The 21,949-nt window shown below is 39.2% G+C and overlaps 1 protein-coding gene across 11 annotated transcripts in view; it reads left to right on the forward strand.

Moving 5' to 3' along the window:
- Nucleotides 1-21,949, forward strand: part of LOC102534891 (leucine-rich repeat-containing protein 37A2) — a 95,329-nt gene that overhangs the window by 46,420 nt on the left and 26,960 nt on the right. For 9 of the 11 annotated variants that reach the window (XM_072938906.1, XM_072938907.1, XM_072938915.1 and 6 more), the window contains 9 exons: nucleotides 4,821-4,892; nucleotides 7,752-7,823; nucleotides 8,435-8,515; nucleotides 11,493-11,564; nucleotides 12,113-12,187; nucleotides 13,752-13,870; nucleotides 15,765-17,653; nucleotides 18,198-18,308; nucleotides 21,341-21,387. In XM_072938906.1, coding sequence (XP_072795007.1) covers nucleotides 4,821-4,892; nucleotides 7,752-7,823; nucleotides 8,435-8,515; nucleotides 11,493-11,564; nucleotides 12,113-12,187; nucleotides 13,752-13,870; nucleotides 15,765-17,653; nucleotides 18,198-18,308; nucleotides 21,341-21,387 — 2,538 coding nt within the window. The remainder of the gene's footprint in view (nucleotides 1-4,820; nucleotides 4,893-7,751; nucleotides 7,824-8,434; nucleotides 8,516-11,492; nucleotides 11,565-12,112; nucleotides 12,188-13,751; nucleotides 13,871-15,764; nucleotides 17,654-18,197; nucleotides 18,309-21,340; nucleotides 21,388-21,949) is intronic. The other 2 variants (XM_072938908.1, XM_072938913.1) reach the window with 2 other exon arrangements.

Below are 21,949 nucleotides of genomic sequence, written 5' to 3' on the forward strand. Positions count from 1 at the left end.
TTAATATATATAGAAAAAGGAAACCAGTTACATTGAAATCATTTTCAGAATATTTTTTAAATTAGTGATACAGTAATAAATATGCTTCTGAACACATTAAATAACAAGAATAATGGTAAGTCTAATAACTATTATAATTCCAAGATAGTGGTGAGAATAAATGATATTTTGAGATAGCTGCAACAAACATGATGTGGGATGATCTGTGACTTCTGTTGGGAACCAAGTTAGCTGTACTGCTGATCTGTGGTTTGTTGCCTGGGCTCATATGGAAGGAATTGCTAATTTTAGTTAGATATTTGGGAAAATGGAGATGTAATTTTTTTTCCCTTCCAAGTTTGGGCCTCTGAATTCAGTCCACTCTGTTCTCAGACCTCTGCCCTAAAAGGATGATCCACAAATGGAAGTTGCATGCACATTTTTGCATGTATTGAAGAAAATGCAGTTTTCTAGGGAAAAGGGCCATTGCTTTTACGAAATTCTCAAAGGATTCTTGTCTCAAAAGATTGAGTCATAAGTGTACAGGCAAAGAAAGACATTTCTGTAATGCTATACTTATAAGTAGATAATAAATGGAGGATTTGTTCTAAATAACAGTATCTGATAGAACCTGTCGCTTTCCGAATTCGTCCAGCAAATATTTATGGAGGATCCACTGTGTTCCAGGGACTGATTTACATGCCAGGGATACAGGCCCAAGAACAAGCGACCAAATAGCACAGTTCTCAGGGGGTTAAAAATACATAAAAATAAATATATAAATATAATAGATAGATATAATATCAAGTACTGATGTGTGCTTTGGAGAGAAAGCAAGCAGAGGAAGGAGAGTAAATCACTTTCAGAATGGCCTACTGTTTGCATTATATGTTAACTCAAACAAACAAACCCTGAGCCCCCTCAGTTTCCTAGAAGTTACAGAGGTAGAGATAAGGATAATTGTCAAAAATATAATATCAAGAATAAATGTGAAATTCAGAAGGTTGCCTTAGACCATAACCCTGGTCAGAAGTTAAACATGGATGTTTCTTAAATGTTAGTTCATGCCTGGTTTTGATATTTTCATGGTGTAAGAAAGTTTTAGATCTGGCTTTAACTCCAATTCCCTATAATTTAAAATTTTTTTGTTTAGTGAAAATGAATATTTGGAGTTCTACAGATCAGTATATTTTATTTCAGTTGGTTGCTTATTTGAAGCTCCTTTTTGGGGTAATTTTTTGGTGACTGACCCATCCTCTAAACTTTACTTCTAGGTGGAATGTATTGTTCTTTTTAAACATTTTACTATCCTGTCATCCAAACAGCTTGATACAAAGAAACCATTAATTTAAAAGACATATTCTTTGGTTACTCCCCGTCCTTCTATGATACTCAGACTCTAGCCAGTCTGACATGGGCATCAGCCAATCAGAAGACACTGCCATCAACAGCTGAGGGTCAGCCCTGTCTCTGCTGGCTTATGAATCCTTGTCGGTGTTTAAAGTTATAATTAGTATATGTGAGTTTCATTTTTGTCTTGATTTTTTTCATATATCATTGTTCCCTATGACCTTTGTATGTCATCTGTGGTGTTCACATACAGTTTTGTTATGTGATGTAGGGAAGTAGAGTTTTTTCCAACTTCTTAAGTTATGAAAAGAGTTACTATAAATGACATTGGATTTACTGATTTTTTTTTTCTTTTTGGATCATTTCCATGGAAATATGAAACTTAACCACTTAATAGAGGTGAGAAAACAGCCATAGCACCACCTGTTGACCACTCCCCCTTCACATATCTTCTGACCATCTCTGCTGTTCCTTCTAACGTGGTCAGTTTCAAATGGAGGTCAGGGTCTTTGAAGCATTCACAGGGCACCAAGAGTTCTTTGTGGGAATTTAAGTTTTTTGTGTTTTTGTTTTAATGGTCTTTTGAAAATGTGTGGAACTATATCCTGTATAATATGAGCCATCTTGTAACAGAACTGCCCTTGATTTCAGCCACACGGTTTCCAGATAGTAACATGTTAATTCTCGTAAGCTGTAAGTGAATAATCTATGAGATGGAATTAAGGTATGAGGTGGTATTAATATAAATGTGACCAAAAGACACTGTGAGAGAAAAACAGAACATTTTAAATGCAGAACTTAGTGGAAATAGTTTCACAAGGCAACGTAGCATGTGCTCAGATCCCCAAGGCTACTGAAGGATGTACAACTGTTAATACTTCCTGCCAGGAAGGGGATTCTTTGAGACAAGAGAAAGTTACCTTTGCCATCTCACAGAGTTTCTTGTGTGCTGGCTCTCTACCACTCCCTCCCTCTAACTCTTGGAGGCACTGGTTATGGGCCTTCCTCCTTAGCAGGTTCAAGAAACAGGTGCAAAACAAGAAAAAAGAAAAGAAACTGGTGCAAAATAGCACCTCCTCTTTCCCGCAGCATGTTCCTAGTCTTTGTTGCGAGACTAGGCAGAGCAAAGGCCTTAGCAGTCCTCGGGCAGACCCAGGAGGCAGGCGTGAGTGTGAATCCTTCCTGCCCCCTTCATTCTGCCTTCTGGAGAGGTCATTGGCTGGATCTCTCAGTTTTCTAATTTATTCTTTAACTGTCGTTTCTGCTGCTCATGTACTGAGGTTTTTGTTTTGTTTTTAATTAATAAGAACTTCTCACTCATATATTCTTGAGCTGATTCTTTGCAACGGATGCACTTTCTGTTTACATCTGCCTGGGGATACTAATTATGCTGTTCTAAAGTCATCTTGTGTTAAGTCTGATGAGTGGGCTATAAGCTCTTACGTTTGTTTTTGTTTTCTGTCCTTAGTAGAGTTGGCTTTCTCCCATTGGTCATTTCTGAGTACAGTTCATCTTTGTAGTTGAGATTCTGCTGCTTCTGTTTTCGAGCTTTATGGGAGAGGTGAAGTGAGCTGCTGAGGCGTGTTACTCTCAATGGGTTCTCCTGAGAGTAGGCAAGAAGTGGAAGGAGCCTTCTGCTGGCTAGTGAGGGAGTGCATGGCCTTCCTCCAGGGTTCTGGGACTTTGCCCTTTTTCTAACACTAGTTGCTCCAACCTAGAGGAAGAACCTTTTTTTTTTTGCTGCCTGGATTAAGGAGCAAAGATGCGGGGTTGATGTGTTGCAGGTTGCTCCTACCACACCACCCCAAATAATCACCCTGTAGGCAGCTACAGGACATATCTGGTCGGGGAGCATTTGTAGAGCTGCTTGCTTTGAGCTATGGTTGTAGTTTTAAAATTATATCTTTTCTATCATTCTTAGGGATTTTGGTGGAAGTTGAAGGAGTAGAGGCTTGACGTGTTTCAGTCTGCCAACTTGAAATAGCACAACTTCTTAGAAGTACAATTTTGTATCCCTGTTACCTCCTAGAGAAGCTCAGGCAAATATGTATCAGGATACAAATACAAGACTGTTCAAAGCAGCATTGTTTTTTAGTAAGTAAAGACTAGAAAATCTCAGTATCCACCAGTAGTTGAGTCAATAGAGTGTGGTTAGTCCCACACTTAGAAGTCATGCACTCCATCAGAAACGTGATGCCGGCCACAGAAGTCACCTTACAGCTTCTGGTAGCCACTTAAAAGTAACAAGAAACAGATGAGGTAAATATTAATATATTTAGTTAACCCTTATATCCCAAATACTATCATTTCAACATGTAAACATTATATACATTGTTGATAAGATATCTACCATGTTTTTGTGTTAAGTCTTCAAAAATATCCAAATTATTGTCATATCTACATGTAATCAGTATAAAAATTAATGAGAGAGCCTACATAGTTTTTGTCCATGCTAAAACTCTTGGAAATCTCAATTTGGTTGCTAAATTTTATGTGTATTTAGATTTCATAAGATTTACAATTGAAAAGTTGTATTACATACTGAAATTGTTGCAAACATACTTAACATTTTCTAATAATTACACTATCAGTTTTTAAATTTCAATTTTAAAAGTAATTTAAATTAATTAGAATTCAACTCCTTAGTCACATTAGCCACTCTCAGGTACTCAGTAGCCACATGTAGCTAGACATGCAACCTACATGCTACATGCAAAAATAAATTTACAAAGTATTGTTGAATGAAAGAATGTAGAGAATACGTATATGATTCCACTTACATAAAGTTCAAGAAGCAAAATTAAATTATGTTGGTTGCGGCTGATGTATAAAAGGCAAAACTACATTTAAAGAGCAAGGAAATCAGTATTAAAGTCAGGATAGTGGTTCCCTCTAGGGAGAGGGTTGTAACTGGAAAGGAGTACAGCGGGGGCTGCAGGGATGCTGGTGGTTTTCTCTCTTGACGTGAATGGTGTTACATGGGAATTTCTTTTCTAATTGTTAAAGTGAACAGTTATGTATATTTTATGCACATTTTAGTTTTCAAAAAAATTTTTCAATGGGAGAAAAAATCAAATGGCTTCATTTGCAGCCCTAATATAGTTCTGTCTGGGACTTCCAGATACGGTTTGGGAAAAGAGAAAAGAATGGCAGCTCTGCAACATTAGTGCTACCCAGCATTGGGTTCTAACCAAGGACTTGTGATCTGAAGAGTAGGCATTAAATATATGATGTGAGGAAGAGCGGATGGGGTGTGCATGTGCGTGCACGTGTGTGTGTGTGATGGAGAGAGATGGACACAAAGGAAGACATGAGAAGAAATGATTAAATGGAAACAGAGCAGAGACCACCATCTCTAAATTGAATAAGAATTAGGGTATTTGGGTGGTACCATTACCCAGGTTTCCCCTGCATGTAGGAGTTAGTCCTATGTAGTAAATAATTGTAATTGTTTTGCATTTTGATCCAAAAATAACCTTTTCATTTTTCAGAATTCTCAGAGATAATTCTTTGACTGAGTTACGTAAGGATTCATTTAAAGGCTTGCTAGTCCTCCGGTATTTGTAAGTTACTTAGTTAATCATTTACTTATGAGTTCTTAGTTACATTGTCTATTAAATAATTAAGGGGTTCAAATTAGATAATCTCTACAGTTTTTTCCAGCAATAAAATCTGTAATTCTCTCAGTCTGTGTAGGGCCCCAGCCCATCTCTAGCATCAAATACCTCCTATTCATTTTTAATTTTTAAATTTATATAGACAAGATGTAGATGGAAAAACACCTTTTAGTTGTAGAGGAAAAGTGGTAATGAGGTCTGAGCCAATTACAGACACCCACATGAACCTTTATGGCCTGTGGATCAGATCCAGCCCATGATCCGTGTTTACACAGCACACAAGTTCAGGATGATGTTTAAAGGGCTGTAAGTGGGAAAACAGAGGGAAAACCAAAGGAAAACACACAACAGAGACTGTGTGTGGCCTTCACAGAAAAGTTGTGGAAAAGGTGGTTTAGTGGAATGAGAGGAATTGAGGTTAAGCTCCAATTATCACCTACAGGACCAAGACATATAGAACACTTACATTATTTTGAATGCCATTGACTCATAATTTTAATCTAAATTAATTTAATGTTTAAATATTAAATATTTAAGCAGATGAATTATGTAAACAGTATTGTCCAGGACATACCAAGTTACAAAGAGAACAGGCTGGTATTAAGGATTCAATGCAGGAATTGTTATACCAATATTAAAAATGTTTAAGATGATGGTTCAAGTGGTATAGTTATAAATGTTTACACCAAATAAGCATATTAGAAATGTCCCTAACTTCACTAATTACAAAATAAAAAACTCTCCAGCCTCGTTATACAAGGAAAGAAATGCTTGCATAGTATTTTTGTTTATTTAGAGATAGGGAGATTGTGTGTTCTTTGCTATAAAAGATCAATTTTTATCCTTTGTCCGTGGCATCCAGAGCTGTGTATGTCATTAATTAACTAATGATTCTCTTTAGCAAAGATATTCTTCTTGCAAATATAGAAGGCTTAAGGGAAGTGGGTATAAAGAGTCTCACAGGACCCTAAAAACAGTCTTTTTAACTATCAAACCATCCAAGTCTTAAGGGGCAGCCACTTGTGTATTAGTCTTCTTGGGTCCCTCTGTCATCTGGGCTCCAAACCTTAGAAACACAGTTTGGAGAAAAATAAGTGAGATGACTGCTCAGTGGATTAGGCCTTTAATTACTTCTACTATGAAATACTTTCTTAGTGTATTATTTCATGTTAGCACAAGTTATTCTCACTCATTTTAAAAAATACCTATCAGTAGAAAAGAATATGCTGAGCACTGTGCCTAGTGTTGTAAATACAAAGATGGGTAAGAGAGAGTTCCTTCTAGCAACTCCTCATCTCACCGGGAAAATAAACATAAGCTCAAACCATCATACACAAGCACTGAGTGGATGACAGGGTGCTTCAGAGGCGTGGAAAAGGGAGCGATGAGGTAATAGACCTACGTTTCTTTTAAAACAGTTGTTTTCCTCCTTCTGTTCACTCCCCAGCTAATTGTTTTTTGGGGTTTTTTTGGTTTTTTAAACTTTTTTTTTTAACATTTTTTATTGATTTATAATCATTTTACACTAATTGTTTATTTTTAAAACTGTCTGACTTTGCTTTATGTCTATGTCCATGCATTGGCTTTAAACATGATAGACAATGCGCATGAGCAGGTCTAGTCCATACATTCAAGAGGAAATGGGCTGCAAGAATAGCTATATAAGAAAGAAAGAAGTAAAGAGGGGCAATGAGAGCTGTAAGTTGGTTTTGGAGCTCAGAATAGGGAAGAAAGTCTCCAAATTGGATCAGGGAAAATGTTACTAGAGCAGTGCTGTTTGAACAGAACCTTAAATGACCATTGTGTAACATCAGACAGACTTGGGAAGAATAAATTTGCAAAAAGAAGGTAGGAGAGAGGCAAAACACAGGAAACATGCTTTGAGTACCTGGAGAGTACAAGTAGGAAGAGTAGGAGATTAGGGCCAGGTCATCGAGGGCTTCGAAGGCCATGCCGAGGGTAACAGGCCAGGCTGCCCCGTTCCCACAGCAGTGCTCTCGGACAGACTCGAGCCTGCAGCAGAATCAGTCACTTGGAGGGCTTGTTAAAGCACAAGTTGTGCCCCACAGTTGCTGGTTCAGTTGGTCCAGAGCAGAGCTGAGCATTTCTTAAGTAATTTCCCAAGTGAGAACCACTTCGGGAGAGTTAATCCGGTGACTGTACAGGATGGCTGAGAAAGGAAGAGACTACAGGTGCAAACACCAGTCAGAAGACAGTTACACCCACCCAGGAGAAAGGAGACACTAAGAATCAGTGGAAGTAAGATAGCCAGCTATAATCAAGTGTGGTTGTTTCAAGTAAAAGTCAGTATTTTAGTATCATACTCAATTAGTTCAAATTACGCATTAATAAAGAGGAGTAATTCCTTTCAAGTTGTATGAAAGGCTATCTTTTATTTCTTCTGGTATTGAATTGGCATAGAAAATCAGGATTAAACTGGGAGGTGTGTAAATAGGAGAGTATTCCTTTTCACATTAAACATTATAATTATATGTGGAGGTAAAAACTTTGAGCTTATAATCTAGAATTTGTTGAGACCACAATAGGTTATCTAATCAATTCTTCTGCTCTGAGGAAAGATTACCTCCAAAATCTACCCAGATCTATATAGGTGTATGTTTTGTTTATGAACATCATGAAAATGAGACTCTTAGGATAGCTGAGGGCAGGGTTAGGGGCTCATAGGGTTTAGAGGTTATATAGAAGTGACTTATTCATTATTATTATTCTAACCTCTACTAGCTGTTCCTACTAATTAGCTATCTAGTACTAATTGAGGCAATATTTTCCTTTTCCTTTTCCTAGAGATTTATCCTGCAATAAGATACAGTTTATTGAAAGTGGTACATTTGAATCACTACCTTTTTTGGAGTTTGTGTAAGTTACAAATATAACTTCATTGTGTTTGGAATTTTTATAAAACCTAATTTTTTATAAAATGAATTTGCTACCCATTTTGAAATATTATTAAGATCTTATTGTAGAAAGCTACTAGAATTATGTAGCTAATCCTCTTTGTCTCTAGCAAAGATTTGCGCTCAGATGACATTTGGCAACGTCTAGAGACATTTCTGGTTATCAGAACTATAGATATGCTGCTGCCATCTGGTGGACAGAGGCCAGAGATGCTGCTAAACCCCCTACAGGATACTAGAGAGCCTCTCACAACAAAGAACTATTCGGCCCAAAATGTCAGTGGTACTGCCCTTCGCTAGAGGAATAAGGATCACTTAACACAAATACTTATTGAGAATTTACCATTTTGTATCTAATGCACCATGTATATAAAATCATGAAAATATAAATCATAAGCAACTATTTTCCACAGGGAGATTTCTTTAGTGTATGGAAGGGATAATGAGGTTATGTTTCATTGTATATAAATTAGAATTACTGCCAAAGGGTAGTGTTCTGAAAAACTACCTTTTTCTTCTGCTTGTGTCGTTTTTTTTTTTTTTTCTTTTTCTTTGTTTCTTTCTTTTTTGTAGAAATCTTGGATGTAATGTAATCACAGACCTCAGCTTTGGAACATTCCGGGCCTGGCATGGAATGCAGTTTTTACAGAATGTGTAAGTAAAATAGAAGATGAATACATGTAAAAACTATGTTTTTTGTTATCGGTAATTGTTTAGCTGGGTGTAATAAGCTCATGAATTCCAGAAATTATGTCTTGAGATCCTTTTTTTTTTTTTTTTAATGAGAAAACTAAGGTACAAAGAGGGCAAGAGACTTGTCTAACTCATATATGGAACACTTGACTTTCCCTAGTACTGATCTTTGGCATGAGCAATAAAAGGCGTCCAACAGAAACATTCAAATCAGCATTGTCATGGAATCCCATTGTTGCTGCTCCAACACATGAATGGTACTTGAAATTCCACTTTTGAATTTAATTCTTGCTCATGTGCAAAATTCCTAACTGCTTAAAATGTATGCAGCACAGAGCTGCAAAGAACCAAGTTTAGCGCAAAATTCTTCAGGGAGCAAAAGGTATGGGTGCTTCCTCAGCTATTAGCTTCTTTTAAATGGTGAAGCAGAAAGAATTCCTGAACACCGACCACTGGGCACCTCTCTCCCCAACCACCCAAAACGTTATTTTTCAAAAATATGAAATTGAAGTGAATTATCTATGGCCAATAGTAACCTTTGAGGTGTGGATGTTTGTGTTAAGCTGTAATGTGAAAAATTCAAAGAAGATACAACACTATAGCCTAATTCTATGTACTTTCTTTCCTGACTACTACTAATAAATGTGGGCTTTTCAGAATCTTGAAAATTCTGTGACTTCTCCATGTCACATGCAGATCACAGCGGGTAGGTTCAGTGGCCTGAAGGGGATTTTAGACTCAAGGTGAAGAGCCTCATCTAAATCAGGGTTTGGGAAAGACTTTCCTATTTTGTGGTTCAGAAATACAGTTTCACACAGTTCACTTTGGGTTAATGAAGGTGTTGAGGGTGTGTTGAGCTGGATTAGCAGTTCTGCACGTGCCCACCAGTGGCATCTCCCTCCCCTCTTCATTAGTTTACTGGTGCCTAACTTGCGGAAAGAGAACACAGGGTCAGTTTTTCTCTTGGCAGCGCACCAGAGAGGGGGCTCATTAGGTCCCTCCACCAGGAGGTTTTAGTAGCATCAGTACCATGTCTTAAACTCATGATGTTTTGTAAACATTTTATAACAATGAGAGTCCCTTAGAAGAATCTAAGTTTCCTTATGGTTATGTAGGCGACCCGGGGACGGGGAGATTGTGGACTCACAGTTGATAAAAATTAATGAGTTTATTCAGAAACATTCACTGAGTGCCATGTGCGCTGTGTGTCTGCCCTACACTAAGTGCTGGGGTTACAAAGAAGAATAGGCCAAAGACTTTGTCCCCAAGAACCTTTCATACTGGAAGAAAATTGATGGGAAAACTTACGAGAGCCATGCTAGCATCTCTGCAGGAGGGTGACAAGCTAGAGGGGCAAGGAAGTAGAAAATGGGTGGTGGATTAGAAAAGATGGGCGTGGAAGAGGCACAAGCCTGTTCCTCTTGAATGTCTGTGTTCATCTTAAATGGGAGAAAAAGTTAATGAAAGAATCAGTTAGTGTTAGAAGCAAATTAATACTGTATTCCTAAAATTCATTCACAGTTACTTTCAAAAGATTCTCAGAATACAGTAGGTGTGTGTTGGGGGCTGGGCTCCTCCTTTGTTTTGTGCCAAATCTAGAAAGTCTAGACGGTGCGACCCCTTGAGTTGTCATTTTGTTGCCTGTAAAGACGTATTACTGGGATGTTTATAAGTTGAAGTAATATTTTCCCCTGCATTAAATTGAAGAAAAGAAATAAGAGAAAATGTAATTCTCATAGAGGCTCTCCCAGGTGGGGAGATGAAATTTGAAAAGGTTTTTCTATATTTAGTGCCCTCAAAATTAAGGTTAAAGTAACAGTTATTTTAAACACACTCTTTTTTTTTTTTTTTAATGCAGGTTAAACACAGGCTTTGGAGTCAGAACTGAGTTCAAATTCCAGCTCTGCCTCTTACTAGCTTGATGACTTAGGACAAGTTACATAACTTCTCTGTGCCTTGGTTTCCTCATTTGTAAAATGGGATAATAATATCTATCACATAAGGTTACAGTGAGGATTAAATATTAAATGTTGATCATAGATATTTGGCAATCCAAAGGATGTTGTGATTATCTTTATAATATTCTGTAAAAGTACACTAATGATTCTTGAGTAGAGTTAATTAACCTAAAGGCAGATTTTCTTTTCTTTCTTCCTGTTTCTTTTGGGTTTTTTTTTTTTTTCTTGTTTGTTTTAAAGAATTGAGAAGAAAATCTATTCCAGCATTTTGGAATAAAAATTTGTTCCAAAAAATGAATTTATCACTTTGTTGATATATAAACAATATTATTTATTCAACAAACATTTATTAAGTACCTAGTAAATATTGGGCTCTGTGTCAGGCAGACAATGACAATACAGTATAGTCCCTGCTCTCACGGAGCTGACAGTCCAAGAGACTGACAAGTAAACAGTGATCCCACACACGGCAGCAAAGACTGTGATAGAAGCACACACAGGAGTGTGCGGTGGGAGTCTGGGTCTCCCCAGTTCCTCTTGTATTCTTCTCTTCAGCTCCAGAACCAAGGGATTGGTCCTACTTTTGTCTTTCACTGGGTAGTTTAAACCATGAAATTTAAAAAATTTCTAGAGATGAAAATGCCTTGAACTATGGAGGACACTAGAAATAGTATTTCTTACAGATGAAGGGCTTCCTACCAGCATAGTCCCTTCTAGGGTTTTTGACCTAAAAAGTTCTTGGGCATATTTTTTTCTTTGCTATCTACTTTTTTTTCTTCTTTTTCTGTTCTCCACTTTATCATCTAGATACCTGGGTAGTTCCCAAATGAAGAGTGCTTTATGAATTCTAAGGGTGATTTATAGGTAAATTCAGAAAAAAAAAATTTTTTACCTTCAAGTTCCATACCAAAATAATGAATATAAACTTTCATGGGCGTTAGTGAAAATGCAGTTAATTTTAATGTGATTCCATTTTTCAGAATTCTCAGTCATAATCCTTTGACGACAGTTGAAGACACTTACCTTTTTAAATTGCCAGCATTAAGATATTTGTAAGTATTGGAACAGTCTTGTGGCTCTTGAGTTGATATCTGCTCTTTTTTACTTTCATCAGAGATTGAGGATTTTAGCTAAAAAGTCATAATTTAAATTTTAACTGGGTTTTTGAGGTAGGAGTTATTGGCAAAGAAAAAGATTAGGAAAGAATGTATATGGGTAAGACAGCCAGCAGAGGAAGAAAACTGTGTTGAAGAACATGTATAGAGATGAAACATGTAAAAATATGATTTATCCCAGAAAGCAAAAAGGAATAAGGTGTACATTATTAAAAATAATAATAATAATAATAATCAAGGAAGGTGGATGCAGTTGAGAGTGAGAGGTAGGCTAATGATTAAAACAAAAAATTGTCCTGGTCAGCACCAAGGTCATTAATTTAATGATACAAATGAATTTTAATTTCTTCAGTAAGAGCTCCTTGGAATTACTGTCTATGGCAAGTAAGAAGCCAGAATTGAAATAATAACATATTGATTATCTTTTTAAGTGTGGAATTTTTGTCTTTGGGTTTATATCATGCCTGTTTGGGCTTTTCCTTCAGAGACCTGGGAAAAACACATGTCTCACTTACAACAATTGAAAGAATCCTCATGATGTCCCTTGAATTGGAAAAACTGTAAGTGGATTTTTCTTTTTGCTTGATTGTTTTTTATAGGCTTGTTTTATTATTTTCTTAAATCAGGTTTATTGATATACAAGTTCCATAATTTTCATGTAATTCACTCTCTTAAAATACACAGTTTCTGTGTTTTGACAAACATGTAGTTATATAGCCACCCCCACATCTGAGAAATAGAAAACTTCTGCAGCCCCAAAAGTCACATCATGTCCCTCTGAGGTCAGTCCCCTCCTCCCACCACCAGCCCTGGCAACCAGCAGTCTGATTTTTGTCCCTATAACTGTCCCTTTTCCAGAATGCCTTGTAAGTTAAGTCATAGGGTATGTGGCCTTTTGTTTTTGGCTTCTTTCACTTAGGCAGTCTCTGGAGATCGATCCATGCTGTTACACCTGTCCGTAGTTCATTCCTCTTTATTGCTGAGTAGTGGTCCAGTTGTGTGGATATACAGTTTGTTTATGCATTCCTCAGGGGATGAACATTTGAATAGTTTCTAGTATTTTGGCTATTATGAATAAAGCCGCTAAAAACTCTCATGTATGTGTAAACATACATTCTGTGTGAATATATGTTTTCATTTCTTTGGGACAAAATATCTAAGGTTGGGATTGCTGCATCCTATGCCAAGTGCATGTTTACCTTTTTAAGAAGCTGCTAAACTGTCCTCTACAGTGACGGGACCATTTTGCATTCCCACTAGCAGTGCATGAGAGTTGCACTTGCTCCGCAGCTTCACCTGATCCTGATATTTCAGGTTTTAAGAAGAATTTTAACCTCTCTAGTAGGTATTTGTCTTGGGTAAATACCTGCCAGTAGGACGGCTGGATCATTGGTAGGTGTATGTTTAAATTAGAAGAGTATTTTCCATGATTGTCCGGCCATTTTACATCTCTACCAGCAGTGTACGAGAGCTCCATTTTCTTCACGTTTTTGCCGACACTTGCTATGATCATCATTTTTAACTTTAGATACTTTAATAATTATATAGTGGCATTTCAGTGTAGCATCGCTAATGATTAATCATGTCAAACATCTTTTCACATGCTGCTTTTCCATCTTTATATCTTTGAATTTTTTGTCTATATTTTTACTGAGTTTTGAGAGTTCTTTATATATTCTGGAAACAAGTCCTTTATTCAATATGTAATTAGCTAAGTATTCTGTGATTTATCTTTCATTCTCTCAAGAGTGTCTTTCACAGGGCAGAAATCCTTAAATTTGATCATGTCTTATTTGTCCTTTTTTTTAATGGACGATGTTTTGGTGTTGGGAGGAGATACTTGTGAATTAAACTACAGATCAGTGTCACCCAATTCTAATCCCTGTCACCTTCTTCCTAGGCTCACCAACACCCACTGCCGTCCTTACCCTTCTGTTGGGCACTTCTGTCCTCTGTATTTATTTACAACAGTTAAGAGCAGCGGTTGGCCAACTGGTGCCTGTCCAGTTCTCCAGGCCATGTGCCCCCAAGAACTCCTTTTTGCACTTCCCTGTGGTGGCCTTGGCCTGCCTCCCTACTCAAGTCACTCCTTTACCACTAATTTAATTGTGTTTCCATTTATAGGATCTTACCTAGCCGTAGGACCTGCTGCCTCTGCCAATTTAAAAATACTATTGAAGTTGTCTGCAAGACAGTCAAGCTGCACTGTGACAGTGACTGCCTGACAAACACGACACATTGTGGTGAGTCTGAATTGCCTGATGATAAATTTTTAAGTTTTTATTTATTTTTTAAATTTTTATTCTTAATCACTGATGATAAAAATTTTAAACTAATGATGTAATTGAATTTTTATTCATTCATTCAGAGTTTCAATTTCCTAAATTTCTGAGAACTACTCCCTTGCTAAAAGTCGGATTCTCAGTTACATTGTTAAACTGATAATGCCTCAGTTACATTGTTAGCTTAATAATGTAACTGGTCCACATACACAGAGGAACAAGAGAAAGTCATGGAAGTGGAAAGAGAATTAACATTCATGGCCACATACTGTATACTGTGCTCTCTGCGTTACCCCCAAATGAGAACTTATTCATACAGTGCATCACAGTTTGTAAACTGACTTAATATCCATTAGGTCTCAAGTACCCTTTGTCTTATAGGGCAGGTGTCAATACATTTTTGTTTATTTTGTTTGTTTTTGCAGTTTTATAAAAGAATACAAGTGGTGGTGTTTTATGTTTTATTTGGAGCCTGAGAGTTTCTGGTTCCATAACTAGAAGCTGCTCCCTAGCCTTTCCAGTGGATGGGATGGCTCTTTTATTCTTAGACTGTCCAGCTCTGAATCTCAAGCATTTCTATCCACAAAACACTCAGATGCTTTCAAGAATTTTTCTATACATTAGATTTACTGGCACTTAACTTGATGACTTCCAAGATGTGCTTTCATGCCCAGACAGCTTGAATATGGTCTCTATCAATGATCTGGAGCACATTATAAATAATAACATTTTGCTACTGGCATAAAAATGTTGCTTATTTTCCAAACTTTTTTTTTTACTGATTATATTACTCCCTTCTCCCCCAGAAATGGGCAGAACAGGCATTTTTAATCTCCCTCCTTTTACAGGTGAGCAAAAGCAAGATCAGAGGTGTTAAGTGCTGTGGCCTAGTGCCTAGATCTTCTGTCCCTGGTTTTGGGCTCTCTGCGAGCCCTTGTTCCTCCTTTCTCATGACCCTTCACCTCTTCCTCTGACCCTCACCTCCTACTCTGACCCTAACCACCACCACCAAAAATACTTTTAATCCTTCTGGAAGAGAGACCCAACTGCACAGCAGTACACATGACCTTCACACAGTCAGAAGCTTTTGATGGGTCCCCAGGTAAAGCTGGGAATACTAGGAGTGAAATGAAATGAAAGCAAAGTAGGCATCTGACAACAGTTCCTTTTTCCCATCTGCATTTTAGGACTTCAAGTATTATTCCATTGATTTGTTGAACATTCCACATTAGCATACAGCCTGGCAAATGCCTTAACCTACACCCCAGATCCCTGCCCGCATGGTGTTTCTCTCTGTATAGAGCCTTCTGTTATGGGGGCTGAAATATATGGGAGCAGGGACCAAGGCGAGAAATTGGGGGTAGGTGGAAAAGGTCACATCCAGATGAGGAGCTGTTAGCAGCGGGTGCCGTGATCACCTGTGATGGGAGCGGGACACGAGCACACTGAGGAGGCGGAGAGCGGAAGCCTCGTACTCTTCTGCGTCTGAGGCAGGACGGGGCAGGGTGTATGGAAGTGAGGAGTCGCAGTGGGTCTGCAGAGCATCCTGCTGAGTGGGAAACAGCTGTCCTCCCAGCCTTGACTTCTCTTGAGTACTGGGCAGTTGGCCCCTGGAAACCAGTGGAATAATCCTAAACACTGTTACTCTATTTCACACCATGGAATTTTCTGAGTAGATAGCCACTTTTTCAAAATACATCTTTTTCACCTTCTGTTGTGAGGTTTCTTTTCCCCCCTCTAAGTGGCACCCAGACGTTTGCTGATTTCTAATTTATTTGACTGGAATATGTGGCTGTGGACTGGCAAAAAGCTGTCCATCAGCCTTCAGTTATCAAAAAAACTTCTTTTTTGACAGGTGAAGAAGCAGCTGTGGGGAACATGGAAGGATCGTTCATGAAGGTGTTACAAGCCCGGAAAAATAATACCAGCACCGAGCTGATTATTGAGCCAGAGAAGGCGTCCTCGGACGAACATGGTGTCAGCTTCTCAGCCTTCGTCGATGAAGAGCTAGACTTTAATGACAAAAGTGACGTTATCAGTGCACTAAGTTATGTACTGCCTTATTTCTCGGAGGGAAATCTAGAAGATTTAGAAACAGCATTTTTACCGTTCATTAAACTTCTCTTTTCACATCTACAAGATGGAGATAAGTCCCTGGGTTATTTGGAAAAAAACACAAGGAACCGTTTTCTTAAACCTGAATCCAACAATTTACCTTATAAAAATATACTGCAGAGATTCTATCATCTGAAAAGATGGTCAGATTCAGAAATGCAAAAAAAAATTGATGAAGTTGAAAAGAAGGAAAAAGCTGCCAGGCTTGTACGTGCTGACCCTTTGGGTCACAAATTATGGCAGGCCTTTCAGAAGCAATTGGACACTGCCCAACTACAGGAAAACAGCCCAGCCAAGACTGAGAGTGTAGGGAAAAGGCTGCGGGGAGTGGTCTGGGTCCTCAGGGGCCCAAATGGCATCATCAAAAAACGTGTCAAAGAATTGATGCGTCGGAGGAAACAGAATTCCCAGACACCTGTGGAGAACACTGCCAAGGATGAAAAGCAGCTGGACACTGCCCAACCACAGGAAAACAGCCCAGCAAAGACTGAGGGTGTAGGAGAAAGGCTACGGGGAGTGGACTGGGTCCTCAAGGATCCAGATGTCATCATCAAAGAAAGTGTCAACGAACTGAAGCACTGGGTGAAACAGAATGCCCAGCCAGCTGTGGAGAACACTGCCAAGGAAGAGGCGCTCAGGAGGCAGTCCCCAGGAGCGGGGGGGCAGCTTCACATGATGGGGAGGCCCCGGAAGTTAGTGGGAAGCTCCTTCAACACAAAACCCTCACTTGTAAATAAAGACAAAGCAGCAGTCTCTTCTTCCCTGCCTCCTGCCCCCACCCCTCCTAAATCTGAGGTTAAACTGGAATCAGAAGACTTATCCTACACTATTTTAGAAGATGCAGAAAGTTTAGTTAGAAATATGGAAGCTTCTAAACCAACCTCGCGTCCCAGAAAAAAACACATGTTCCTTGGTTCTCGCTCTCGTGCGATGCACAGAGCATTCCAGGCCGAAAGAAATCGAAATTTGAAAAGGAAAGAGCTCCTCAGGAGAATGTCTGCAAGCAGGCCTCCCTCCTCTCCAGTGAGGAGCCTCATAAATTCTCCTTCACGAGAAGATATTTCTTCTTCAGGAGAACTAAATTCTCACGGAAATCCACCAGAAATATTTTCTTCTTCAGACCCTCTTGCAGGAAAGGCGACTGTGCCAGAAGGAGCTATCTCTGACGTCGCTGCCCGTACGGATGTTCTCAGTACATATTCTGTTACTACAGGCAACTTTATGCCAACTGTTGAACACACGGACAAAACACAACGGGAATACCACAACGTGGGCACTGAATTACCCTCTGAACCCACCAGCTTCACTTCCCCAGGGCTTTCATCCTTGGGTGATCAGTTTGAAATACAGGTAAACCAGCAGCTACGGTCCACCATCCCGAATGATTATATGAGAAGCCTCATTTCTCATTTGATCCGAACTCTCAAAATGGACTGCTCTGAGACGCACGTGAAGCTGTCCTGTGCCAAGTTTTTCATCAGAACAGGCCTTCTGATAAAGCTGCTCAGTGAGCAGCAAGAAGTAAAATTGCCCCAGGCAGAGGGGGATACTGACCTGTGGAAAACTGAGAACTACATCAATGAGAGCACAGAAGGCCGGAGTGAAGAGACAGGGCAGGAGCCACATGAGGTGAGGGCAATGCCTGACACATGGGGACCTGGACTTTCACTCAGTGTAGGGCATGCCATTAAAGTGCCAAAGCAGGAAGACCAGGGGCTCCTGGTCTGTATCTTATCTCATCCATGAGACTGGCTAAGACAGCGATCTCCCACTGTGCTCATTTAGAGAATGATGCCACTATTCCTAGGGGAGCCTTCACACACAAGGTGAATTGTAGGAGAAAATGCTGATGATAAGATTAGTAACACATGAGATCTGGTATGTTCTTTAAGAACCTATAAGCTACTCACTTGAAAAGATGGGGTTTAGAGTAGTTTAAGAATAGTTTGCTAAGGGGAAGGGTATAGCTCAAGTGGTAGAGCACAGGCTTAGCATATACGAGGTCCTGGGTCCAATCCCCAGCACTTCCTCTAAAAATAAATAAACCTAATTACCTCCCACGCACCCCCCCCCCGAAAAAGAAGAGTGAGCTAGTGTCTGAATAGGTTTAAGAATAGTTAGATTTCATCTTTTCTCTTTGTTTCTAAAAGAAATTATTCTTTATTTTTTTTAGCTCACAGAAGAAGTTCCAGGATACAGCTATTCCAACAAACTCATCTTGGCAGTGCCAGTATCTATGATTGCAGTAGTGGCTACCTTGGTTATAAGTTTCTGCCTTCTTGTGGTAAGGACAATGAGATTCAGAACCTGCAAACTGAAAATCAGAGCTACCTTTCCACCTGCTACTACTCCACAGTCCTCTTCAGTCAACAAGGGCTGAGATGGGCTTTGGGCTTTTATTGAAAAGTTATACGCCCGGGATTCTTAAAGTAGCTCCAGTCCCAGGGGGTGTCTGTGGAACTGAACCCAAGATAAGAAGCCATTAGACTATTTTGAAAAGTCAAGTTTTTAAGAAGGTCAGAGTTGACACAGTAGTACAATTTCTTCAGCTCAAAACCCTTCACCTCACCAGTCACTCTCATCCCTTCACTGCTTTCTTTCTTTGTTGGGTGATGTGATGAGATACATCATCTCCACCCTGTTGGAGCCGTCAGTCACCCTGGGAGGGCTGAAAGGACATGGCTAAGAGAGAGAAGTGTGATCCTGTCGATTCATTAGGTTTACTTCCAGCTTTCTTCTCTGGTGTGTGAGACATTGTATAGGTAGTTTCCATCAAAACACTGCAAATAAATTCCTGCCTCAGGCTAAAGTATGTCCTTTTGTTCTAGTCCTGTTCTCACCGCATAGCCTTCCAGCTATGCCTCGGTGTGCCATGGAGGCCTGTCTCTACAGAAGGAAATTCTCTGCTTGTGTGGACACAGAGGTCCTGTCTGTAGAACAGATGTATTTCTCACTGACGAGTAATAATTTGGCATTCTGATTTCTGATCAATCCTATGATACTGATAAAGTGAGACTGCCTCAATAGGAAGATGTGAGATCCCCCTTGGTGAAGACAGAGTCTCATTTCTGAGCCTAGGAACCTGGGGACTAGTGTGGTGTCAGCTTGCTAGTCATTGGCCATTGCCCAGACTGTGCCCTCTGCATCTGCCAGTGGCATATGGCCTTGTGCTTTTGTAGAATTTCTATAAACTCCTCTTTTATTGCTTTAATTGCTATGTAGTTTAACCTTGAATTTGTTTTTATATCATTTCATTATTTCCTCTCCCCACTTAGATGATAAGTTTTTGTAGGACTGGGACCATGCAATCTTTTTCCTAAAGTTGACAGTAATGATGTTAAGTGGAAGAGGGATGAGGCATTATGTCAATTCCACAATGAGGAGTAATGCAACATAATATTTATTTGAAGTAGCATAGAGAGCTCAGCAGTAGAGAGACCCATGTGTTCGTTAGGCTTTTGAAACTTCATGTTTAATATTCTAATCAGTGGGGGAAAATCAATAAATGGTAGTAGAACAGCTGCCTAACTATTTGGGGGAAAGATAATAGCAGGTCCCCATTTCTCACCTTAAACATATCTCCGTAAACATGAAAGAAAAGAACTCATAAAAGTATTAGAAGAAAGTAGAAGCAGTATGTTTATAATCATGTGGTAGAAAAGAGCTTTCAGAGCCTGTTGCCACAGGCAGAAACCTTTGGCGGATTTGACCACCCTGTCTGTGACACCAACTTAGCACCGACCTATGCCAAGCACAGGACAATGAGTCTTCCGTGTATTGTCTGGTTTAATCCCCACAATCCTGTGAGGACGGCAGTAGCATCCTTGTTTCATAGATGTAGGACATCAGCTTAAGGCCCCAGTGACAAAACCAAAAGGAGAAAGCAGTTTCACCTGACTGTGAAGCCTGAGCTCCTTACTCCACTCTTCTGTCTCATCCCCTTAGAGACAAATACATTGGGAAGTGATTGAAACACTGAAAATCAATGAGAGCCATTATTTATTTATCATAAAGAGTGTTATAAATGAACAGGAAGAAGACAGACAATCCAGGGGAGGAGAGGGCAGGGGCTCGGAAGAGTAGCCATCTGTTGACAGTCTGTCCCCGTATCCCCCTGTCCTCGTGGCGAGCGGGTTTTGTCAGCCAGGCCTTTGTCACCTCGTGGCATAAAAATAGTCTGATACTTTCTTGGTGCTGTTGTAATCTGTCTAGAATTTGGTTTTTTTAGTGTAGTTGAGGTAGGGGAGCTAACTTTTTTCCACTGCATGAAAATCGAATTGTTTCAAAATTTTCTGCTGAACGGTTCATTCTTTCTTCACTAATCTAAAAATACTATCTTTATCTGGACTCTGTTCTATTGATCCCATTGTCTTTTCCTGCACCAGAACCGGTGCCACACTGCCTATTCCAGTTGCTCTGGAACATACTGTATAAATGGCAGAGTAAGCTCCTGCTCTTTGATCATCTTTTTCATACATTTCATAACTATTCTTGCACAGTTTCTCTACCAAAGGTCAACTAGCCAGGTTTTGTTGTAAATTTATCTTGGACTTAAATAGGATTGCATTGAATTTGTGGGTTAATTTGAGGAGAACTGATATCTTTACAACATTCTGGGAAGATGGTATCTCATGCTATATACACCTTTTTCATTTTAATGTCCTTCAGAAGAGTTTCAATGTTTTCATCGCATAGGTCTTACACATTCTTGGTTAAGTTTATCCCTAGGTACTTTATGCAGTTTTACTGACATTGTAAATGGGATATTTCTTCTATTTCTTAGTTATTTGTGTTATATAGGAAAGTTTTTGAGGTTTATATGTTGATCTCTTGATTTTGTGTGTAACATCTTCCTGAATTCTCATATTGCTTCCTACCTAAAGGATGTCCATCATTTCATGTGCAAATGTGCTTCTCTCTTCCTTTCCAGTATTTTTCTTACTGCAGTGATGAGGACCTCCTCAACAGTGATCAATAGTGGCCGTAATGATAAGCATCCTAGTCTTACTCTTGGCTTTAAAACTGTGCTTAGGTTCCTGGTAGATACTTTTGTTTTCCTACTTATAAGAATTTTGGGGGGGAATTATCTGTTGAATGTTGCCTAAAACAATCAATAAAATGTATTGCCAGCTGTGCCCAAGAGCCTAAGTTAGGTACTGTGAAAGAGGCAAAGGATTAGTAAACAAGAGAGCATTCCTTCCACAAAAAAAGTCGTCATCTCACTGGATAGGTAAGACTTAAAATAAAAAGGAATGAATAAAAATTTGGTGATGATCATTATGATGAATAATTCTGATCATGTTTCTTCCAAAACAGATTTGTTCTTACAGGACAGCAGCAAAGGGCAATAGCAAAAGCGTAAGGTAAGTACTACTCTGGCCATTTTTTTTTTTGAGTTTTTATTCTTTTGTTTGTTTCACTTTTGTGGGGGAGGTAATTAGGTTTATTTATTTTTAATAGAGGTACTGAGGATTGAAACCAGGGCCTCGTGAATGCTAAGCAGCTCACTCTACCACTGAGCTGTACCCTCCCCCTTTCTGGTAATTTTTAAACTAGGATTTTAGAACTAGAGGAGAACTTAGACCTCATCTATTTCAATCTCTTCAGTTTACAGTGAAGAAACCAAAAAGGCAGGAAGAATATTTATCGTAATGCTTTGCCCGAATTTATTTACCAGCCAAACTAGCTCCCCAGCCAAAGCTGAGTTGGAAAGGGACAGGCCCAGACGCCTGTCCTTTTCCTAGTCCTTTAAGGAAAGAACAGGGAGGGGGAGAGGTTTGGGTTGTTACCTGTTCCTGCTGGTGGTGGCCATCAGGCCGGGCTGGGCCAGTGGCCTTGGAGGTCCTGGGGTAGGGAAGGCCACATGGTTCTAGGGTTTGAGGGCCAGCCTCACTCAAAGTTGTTGGAAGGGAGAATATATGAGTC

Source organism: Vicugna pacos, chromosome 16 (genome assembly GCF_048564905.1).
Source record: "Vicugna pacos chromosome 16, VicPac4, whole genome shotgun sequence".
Taxonomy (NCBI): Eukaryota; Metazoa; Chordata; class Mammalia; order Artiodactyla; family Camelidae; genus Vicugna; species Vicugna pacos.